Below are 9550 nucleotides of genomic sequence, written 5' to 3'. Positions count from 1 at the left end.
ACCACATTCTTGATCTAATCTCCAGCATCTGCAGTACTCACTTTCTCCTGTTAGGGGTGAATGGCCGAACCCTAGTCTTGAAAAATTGGTTCTATTAGAAGGTGTAGAGGTGTATTCTACCTTCAAGAGAGTTGAAAAGCGAGCAGAACCACCTGACGTAGCACCAAGCGTTCTGAACAAGGTAACAATTTAACATTTGGTCGAACAGCTCAGTAGCTGGGTTGCCTGGAGACAAAAACATACTCAATTTTGGCCAATCGATTTAAATCTTGCCCCAAAATACTGAATTCCAATCAAGTTTGAATTTAGTATTTTGAGAATATTGGTTAGCACTGCTGCCTCACACCACCAGGGTCGATTCCAGCCTTGGGTGACTGACTGTGTGGAGTTTGCACATTCTCCCCGTGTCTGCGTGGGTTTGCTCTGGGTGCTCCAGTTTCCTCCCACAGTCCAAAGATGTGCAGGTCAGGTGAAGTGACTATGCTATATTGCCCGTAGTGTTAGGTGCATTCGTCAGAGGGAAATGGATCTGGGTGGGTTACTGTTTGGAGTGTCAGTGTGGACTGGTTGGACCGAAGGGCCTGGTTCCGCACTGTAGGGAATTTAATCCAATCTAATATTAACACCAATGAAACGATTTGATGCTTTGGAGTACAAAATCAAAACAAAAAGTTGAACAGTTACAGGAGAACTGCCAAAAGACCAACAAATGTAGGCTGCTAGTGAGAACTCTAAGAGTACCTGTCCAGAGGAGTCTGCACAGAGAAAAAACATCGACACCGACCTGGAGAGCAAATCTACAGAGGAAGGTACAAAGAGAAGATTTAACAGCTGGCTGGTTTTGAAGTTTGAATCTTTCGGTAAATCTTAATCAGGGGTTTTTATTGGACTGGTATCGTATAGGGGAAGGTAGAAGATAGGTTAGAGACAGGAGTTGTAAATAGTTGTTAATTAATTATTCTCTGTTAGACTTTAATAAATAAAGTTGTTAATTTTTACTTTAAATACTGACCTTTGGGAATAGTTTCTTGGTTCTTGAATTTTCACAGATTACTGCATGGGTTAAACCTTCTCTATGTTGCTGGTTTAAATTAGGTGGGGGAGGTTGCACACAATGTTTTAAAATTTGAGGGCTTTCGTCCGAGATTTGAACTGGTTTAGACAGATTTGAATAGATTTGGCGGTACGAAAAATCCCAGCAGATTTAAACACTTGCAAGTTAGTGTCCTAGATCATTAAATAAAACTTGAAATAGTGACTTTTAGAAACAGTTCCTTCCCTCTTGAATTTTCACATTACCACATGGGGTAAATCTTTTTTGGGTTTAAATTAGTTGGCGGGGGGGGGGGGGGGTGCAGTCCGTGTCATAACAATTCTGACTATATAGAAACAGTAGTGGAGTGTGGAAACAAACTGTTTGTTCCGTGCCAATCGGATATCCTAAATTAATCTAGGCCCATTTGCCAGCTCCTGGCCCATATCCCTCCAAACCTTCCTGTTCATATACCCATCCAGATGCCATTTGAATATTGTAATTGTACCAGCCTCCACCACTTCCTCTGGGAGCTCATTCAATCCATGCACCACCCGCTGTGTAAAATAGTTGCCCTTTAGGTCCCTTTTAGTCCTTTCCCCCCTCACCCTCATATAAATCAATTGCTGCTTTTTCTGAACAGGCTCAGTGGCTGGCATTGCTGCCTTATAGCGCTGGGGACCCAGGTTTGATCCCAGTCTCGGGCAACTGTCTGAGTGGAGTTTGCACCTTCTCCCCATGTCTGCGTAGGATTCCTTTGGTGCTCCGGTTTCTCCCCACAATCCAAAGATGTGCAGGTTTGGAGAGGGCACTTGTGGGGAATTAACTTTCACACTTTTTTTCTACTCCTTAGGTCCCTTTTAAATCTTTCCCCTCTCACCCTCAACCTATGCCCTCCAGTTTGGGAGTCCCCTACCCTGAGGAAAAGATGAGTCGTCAAATAAAATGTGGAGCTGCAGGATAAATATAAAATGTCGCTCCAGCCTTTCTTGTCTCTGAGTGTCATTTGGGCACAAAACCTGTCGGTAACACCAGCAACGTCACAGAGCATCTTGCGCATGCTCCTCGGTGACAACACACTACGCATGTTCGCCGGTGTCAGCAAAACCTGCGCATGCTCCTGGTTGTCCGCGGAAATTGCGCGTGATCTTCTTTTGTTGGGCCAATAGGAAGCCCTGGAGGACCGGAAGGAGCGTGGTCCTCCTAATCAGAGACACCCCTATTGTGTGTGTCTCTCAATCTCAATTTATGGAGGGGAGAGATTCTGGAAAAGTTGGGCCAGGTCTGTGTCTCAGTTGGCAAACTCATGGAAAATGCAGTACCACGATGTGAAGTGATAGCATTCCCTGTGGGCGGGGAAGCAGAAAGGAGATGCATTGTTTAAATGGTGATATATTGGGATGTGGAGAAAGTGAGGACCGCAAATGTTGGAGATCAGAGTCAAAAAGTGTGGTGCTCGAAAAGCACAGCAGATGAGGCAGCATCCGAGGAGCAGGAGAGTCAGCGTTACAGGCACGATCTCTTCATCAGGAATGTGTATAAAGGGGCCTCAGCGTCCTTCCATACCAGTTAATGCCTGTTGTGAGGTAGGTGCAGCAAGCAATGAGCAAAGCAGGTGTTATCTTAGCAAGAGGAATTGAGATCAGAAGTGGGGATGTCTTCCTGCAGTTATGGGATCATTGAATATATTCAAGGCTGAGTTCATCTGATTTTGGAACAACAAAGAAGTGGATGTTTATGGGGGAAGGCAAGGAAATGGTTTTCAGACCATTGCAGAACAATTACCGAGTCAAACAGCACAGAAACAGTCCCTTCAGTCCAACTACTCCATGCTATGTTCTCAAACTAATCTAATCCCATCTGCCAGTGTTTGGCCTATATCCCTCAGTCACAAAGCTGGTCCTTTTTACTAATAGCTGGTCCTTTTACTAAAAGCTGGTCATTCTTCTCAAGGATGCTGTGTCCTTGGTTTTTTTTTTCAGAGGGGTGGTAAAATAACCTGGGCTCCGAAGTGACTGGTTTAGTACAGAGATGAAAAACAGTATTGGGAGGCATTTTTGGTTATATGTGAACAGATGAGACTTGAGGCCAAAGCTTTTATGTTTTAGAAGTGACCTGTACAATGAAAGGGGAGTGGTCAGTCCTGAAAGCTGAAGTCTCGTTTGGGTGAGTTAAGCAGTGGACTATGTGGAGAAAGGCTGCTAATACTGTCTCCTTCTGCCCTTCTAACTTCAACTGTAAGCCTCTGTTTCAGTTTTACTTTGTTTAAGCGGTTTGTTTTTTTTTTGGTACTGTTGTGTTCAAGCATTGCGAAGAGTGTTAAGAGTTTCTCCACAGCTTGTACTGTACTTAATAAAGTTTGGTTGTTCACAGAATTTGGCGTATTGCAGTGTAAGAAGCTCAAGCAAAAGAACTTAACAAAGGAACCTAAGGGATAAGTCTTTCATGCAGAAAGTGGCATGTTTAAGGAAAGAGCTGTCAGAGGAAGTGGTGGGTGCTGGTACAATTATGACATTAAAAGGCATCTGGATGGGTATACGATTAGGAAGGGTTTAGACGATATGGGCCAAATGCTGGCAAATTGGCCGAGATTATGTTAGGTTATCTCGTTGGCACGCATGAATTAGACCGAAGGGTCTGTTTCTGTGCTACATATCTCTATCAGTCTGGCTTGCCACTAACATTTGCCACATCTATATGTACAGTTTCTGTCTGGTGTCAGTGTCAATGCCTTGATATCTCATTCTTAACTGGACTGGCAGTGCTTGGAATATAATGCGGCAAAATGAGGGCAATTCACATAAAACATCCCCCTATGCACCGATAGTGGGAGAATGGGGATTCCAACCGGGGTTTACAGATGCCACTTTTAAACTCTGGAGATCCAGGGGTATCTCATGTTGAGGGGATCTATTTAAAGATGGGGTCCTGATGTCTTTTGAACAGCTGCGTCAGAAATTCGGATTACCTAATGGAGACCTCTTTCGATACTTCCAAATTCGAGATTATATACAGAAGAAGACCACGTTATCAGATAGTCTTTATAAATCAGATAGAGAATGTAGTGTCCTACGACCAGTGGGGGTATATTCCATCAGTACTATTTATCATTTACTACATGATAAAGTATCGGGAGATATGGATAATCTGCTTAAAACATGGGATCAGGATTTGGGACTAGAAATCTATAGAAACGTGGAATGATATTTGGGAAAATGCTAGAAGAATTACTATCTGTAACAGAACCCAGGCTATCCAGCTGAAGATACTTCATAGGGCCCATATAGCACCGGTTCGATTGGCAAAATTTAAGGCAGGAGCATCTCCAATATGTCCTAAATGCAAAATAGAAGTGGGCACTCATGTACATTGCCTATAGACCTGTCATAAGATCCGTAGATATTGGACTAAAGTAGCAAGTACCCTGACAGAAATTTTAGGAACGGAAATTAAAGTGGACCCTGTATCTCTCCTCTTGGGCTTTTCAAACCTTCCCTCCCTGGACACGTACGGGAAGAGACTATTTTCTATTCTTTCTTTCGTGCAAGGAAAAATATTTTGGTGAACTGGGCGGCTGAGGGCCACCCTGAACTTTCAAATTGGCACAGATTAATTATGGAATGTATTCCCCTTGACTTCCTTACAAATATGGTGCACCGAAAGACCGAATTATTTTATAAAATATGGCAGCCCTTCTTGAATTACATAAATACAGATATTTCGGCTATCCTAACAAAGGCTTTTATTGAATTGAGATTACAAACCTGGCTGGTCCGGGGCCCCTCGGGGGACGAATCCCGCACGAATACGGGTTTTATTATATCCCGAGCATGTAAGAGACTTAAATATACACTCTGGTTAGTTGTAGGTTAGATTAGTAGATAGTTGAGTTTTGTTTGATTTTTTTCTTTTTCGTTTTTTTCTGTTTTTTGTTAAATTTTGGCTATTGTATATTTGAGTTAATTGTATATCAATGTTTATATCTGAGAGTTTTGTTTATTTTTGTAAACTTGTTAAAATGTTAAATTTCTAATAAAAATATCTATAAAAAAAACTGGATTGGCAGTGATGACTTTTGTAATCTTTTCTTACAGACTATCTGAAGACAGAAATTTCAAGTTAACAGATAAAGGGCTTATGTCCAAAATGTTGATTCTCCTGCTTCTCTGATGCTGCTTGCTGTGCTGCGCTTTTCCAGCGATGCAGTTTTTGACTCTGACTCTCCAGCGTCTCCAGTCCTCACTTTCACATCAATGTCTGATAGTTACTCAATCCATCAGGACCGCAACAATTTTCAACTATGATTCTGTGAGAAGGAGCAAAGCGTTCTTTTTGGTTCCAGTTTGAGTACGGTTGAAAGACCCTACTGTTGCAGCACACTGAGTGTGGAGCCTGAAACAACTCTACTGCCTGGAAAGAAGAATTCATGGCAGGGTTGTACACGTGTGTGTGCAGCTGAAGCTTCGGCCATGGAGAAACCTGAGGAAACACGCCCTGTTGAGAAACCATGGAATTGTGGCGACTGCGGGAAGGGCTTCCATGTCCCACCTGTCCTGGCGGCTCATCAGTGCAATCACACTGGGAAGAGGCCGTTCTCCTGCCCCGAGCGGGCAAAGGGCTTTACTTGCTCCTGTGTCCTGCTGCCCCACCAGCATATACACACTGGTGAGAGGAAGTTTTACTGCTCCATGTGCGGGAAAGGATTCACTTGGGTGGACAACCTCCAGACCCACCAGCGAATCCATGCAGGGGAGAGGCTCTTCAGTTGCCACGAGTGCGGGAAAGCCTTCAGCAATTCCTCCAACCTGCTGACGCACCGGCGGGTCCACACGGGGGAGAAGCCATACAGCTGCCCCGAATGCGGGAAGGCCTTCAGCGATTCCTCCAACCTGCTGAGACACCGGCGGGTCCACACGGGGGTGAGGCCCTTCAGCTGCCCAGAGTGCGGGAAGGCCTTCAGTAATTCCTCCTCCCTGCTGGTCCATCAGCGGGTCCACACGGGGGAGAGGCCCTTCAGCTGCTCAGAATGCGGGAAGGCCTTCAGTCAATCCTCCAACCTGCTGGCCCATCAGCGGGTCCACAGGGGGGAGAGGCCCTTCAGCTGCCCAGAGTGTGGGAAGGCCTTCAGTAAGTCCTCCAACCTGCTGGCCCATCAGCAGGTCCACACAGGGGAGAGGCCCTTCAGCTGCCCAGAGTGTGGGAAGGGCTTCAGTAAATCCTCGGACCTGCTGAGACACCGGCAAATCCACACGGGAGAGAGGCCCTTTGCCTGCTCTGAGTGTGGTAAGGCCTTCAACAATTCCTCTGACCTGTTGTCCCACCAGCGGGTCCACACCAGGGAAAAGCCATTCAGCTGCCCTGAGTGTGGGAAGGGGTTTACCCGCTCCTCCAAACTGCTGTCCCACCAGCGGGTCCACACCAGGGAAAGACCATTCAGCTGCCCCGAGTGCGGGAAGGGGTTCACCCACTCCTCCAAACTGCTGGCCCATCAATGGGTCCACACCGGGGGGAGGCCGTTTGCCTGCCCCGACTGCGGGCGGAGGTTCACATTGTCCTGCAACTTGCAGAGGCACAGTGCATCCAACAATCAGATTCCACCAGTGACACTGCAGTGGGTCACCCCCAGGGGTGGCATGGTGACTCTGTGGTTAGTACCACTGCCTCACGATGCTGACCTGGGTTCAATTCCACCCTTGGGGAGACAGTCTGTGTGTAGCTTTCACATTGCACGCCCCACATCTGTATGGGTTACCTCTGAGTGCTCTGGTTTCCTTCCCCTGGTCTAAAGGTGTGCAGGTTAGGATGAATTGGCCCATCTAAATTGTCCCATAGTGTTCAGGGATGTGTAGGTGTGGTGCATTAGTTGGGGTAAATGTAGAGGAATAGGGATAGGGGAATGGCTGGGTTACTCTGCGGAGGGTCAGTGTGGACTTGTTGGGCGAAAGGACCTGTTTCCATACTGTAGGGAATCTAATCTTTAATAAAAAAATTCCTCCAAGCAATCTTGATAAAATATGCCGAGTTGGACAAAGTATCCCATCAAGTTTGAGACAAACCCAGAGTTGAAGAAGTCAGAAGTGACACGACACCATGTTACAGTGCAACAAGTTTATTTGAAATCACAAGCTTTAGGAGCATTGCTCTTTCATGAGTGCTGCTCCTTCATCACTTCATCTGGTGCCGTGTGACTTCTGACCTTGTCACCCCAATTCAACACCAGCACCTCCGCATCAGAGTTGACGAATGAGATTGGATTTTATTCGGCCTGATTGTGAGATGTTCCATTTGGAAACTCAAAACTGTCTGACCAACAAAGAGATGCAAATCATAGAGTCCGACAGCAGGAGACAGGCCCTTCGGCCCAACATGGTCCACACCGACCAAACTGTCCATCAACACTAAGCCCATTTCCCTGCAGTTGGCCCATTTCCTACCATACCTTTCCTATCCACGTATTTGCCCAAATGCCTTTTAAATGTTGTTAATGTACCCACCTCAACCACTTCCGCTGGCATCTCATTCCATATGTGTACCACCGTCTGCGTGAAAAGAAACGTTGCCCCTCACATTCCCTTTTATTCTTTTTCCTCTAACCTTAAACTGACGCCCTCTAGCCCTCACTTCCCCAACCCCGTGCATTCATCCTCTCACGATCTCTTCACTTCTCTCAGGGCCTCTCTCAGACTCTTAATGCTCCAAATAAAAATATCTTGGCTTGTCCAACCTCTCCCTTTTACACAGACCCTTGAATCCTGGTAACATCCTTGTATATGTCTTCAGCACGCTTCCAAGTTGAATAACATATTTGTTATAGACACTGCCCTGTCTACCTATTTTGTTGGAAATATAGGACCTAATCCAAACTGGATAATCTGGTTGATGGGGCAGGAAACCACTTCCTTTCTTGAGAGACAAGTCTCCTGGAGAGAACTGGCTGGCTGACTGATCTACTGACCCTCAGTGTCCCACTGCCCTCAGTTATCTGGAGGGGTGTCCACACATTTGCCTAAGGTGGTGCTTGAAACCTTTATCATCTTTGGGATGGATCCCCATTCATTCCGTGCTATGGAGTCATGCAGCCTGGAAACAGACCCTTCAGACCAACCAGTCCATGATCCCCAACTAAACTAGTGCCACCCATCTGCTCCTGGCCTGTATCCAGTATGTTAATACTTTTGTTCATTTGTTCACCGTGAGAGTTGGATAAATAAATTGCTGATTGTTGATTTTAGTGTTGGGGATTTATTCTTATCACTAGAGCAGGTTACACCACTTTTCATGCTAATTTTACAGATTATTGGGTGACACGCTCCTCTGGGTGTTTCTGTTTGAGATAGGTGTGGCTGTCAGCCTTTGCTTTATAAAAGTATTGACGTAATGTAGTGCTGAATGCAATGGAGTCAACATGAATCCCAGCCTCTCATAGTGGTTGTGGGTGAATCGTCTTAATTTGGCTCTTAACTCAGAAACTGCACACAATTAACTGCTGAAACAATGATTAACACTTTATTGTATGTAGCAACCAAAAATAAAACTCCTCAAGTTTTCATTGGAGAAAAGAAGATTTAGGGGTGACTTGATAGAGGTGTACAAGATGATTAGAGGTTTAGATAGGGTTGACCATGAGAACCTTTTTCCACGTATGGAGTCAGCTATTACAAGGGGGCATAGCTTTAAATTAAGGGGTGATCGGTGTAGGACAGATGTTAGGGGTAGATTCTTTACTCAGTGAATAGTGAGTTCATGAAATGCCCTGCCAGTAGCAGTGGTGGACTCTCCCTCTTTATGGGCATTTAAGCAGGCATTGGATAGGCATATGGAGGATAGTGGGTTAGTGTAGGTTAGGTGGGCTTGGATCGGCGCAACATCGAGGGCTAAAGGGCCTGTACTGCACTGTATTCTTCTATGTAACCAAGTTCAATCTCACTCACAACTTGGCTATCACCCAATTGATGACAGAATTTAACTGAGTTTCCCCCAACAGTATCTGTCTCTGGAAGTGTCCAGGGATTCAGTGTAACATTCTTCTTCCAAGTACTGCTGCTACATCATTCTGGAGTTGAATTCTGGTGGAGATTCCTCGCTTTCAAATCTGTGATGTGATGCTTCTTTAGATTCTAACACCACCTCCCCACACTTCTGGAGATCTCCGGTCTGTAGCTTACCTTCTTATCCTCGAGGTTTAGTGGTTAGTTTGATACAGCGTTTCCTGCAAAAAACTCCTTTACGTCAGGGCCTTCCTTCCACAGACAAACTTAATTGTCCATTTATCATGAGCTTATTAAACACTTCGCTCATCTGTCCCAGGAAACAGCTTGTTGTTTTGCGTCCTTCTTCCCAGGGATGGTTAACTCCCAGAAATTAGGCCATTCAGCCTATTGAGTCTGCTCTACTATTCAATCGTGGCTGATACGTTTCTCAACCCAATTCTCCCTGTAACCCTTGATACTTAAGAATGATTGAGTCTGCTCCAACATTCAATGGGCTGAATGGCCTAATTTCTGCCTCTGATGTAGC

At 45.4% G+C, this 9550-nt stretch overlaps 1 protein-coding gene across 1 annotated transcript in view; it reads left to right on the top strand.

The window, feature by feature from the left end:
- Positions 1-2311: 2311 nt before the first annotated feature.
- Positions 2312-9550, top strand: part of LOC148143153 (uncharacterized) — a 46718-nt gene continuing 39479 nt past the window's right edge. Inside the window, 2 exon segments of the mRNA XM_087974055.1 lie at positions 2312-2619; positions 5128-6607. Of these exon segments, the coding sequence (XP_087830181.1) occupies positions 5503-6607 (1105 nt within the window). The 5' untranslated portion in view covers positions 2312-2619; positions 5128-5502.

Source organism: Chiloscyllium plagiosum, unplaced genomic scaffold (assembly GCF_037043375.1).
Source record: "Chiloscyllium plagiosum isolate Xiang-an unplaced genomic scaffold, Cpla_swu_hap1 HiC_scaffold_27, whole genome shotgun sequence".
NCBI classification, from domain to species: domain Eukaryota; kingdom Metazoa; phylum Chordata; class Chondrichthyes; order Orectolobiformes; family Hemiscylliidae; genus Chiloscyllium; species Chiloscyllium plagiosum.
The sequence above is the reverse complement of the archived record's forward strand: the minus strand, read 5'-3'. Positions and strand labels throughout refer to the sequence as shown.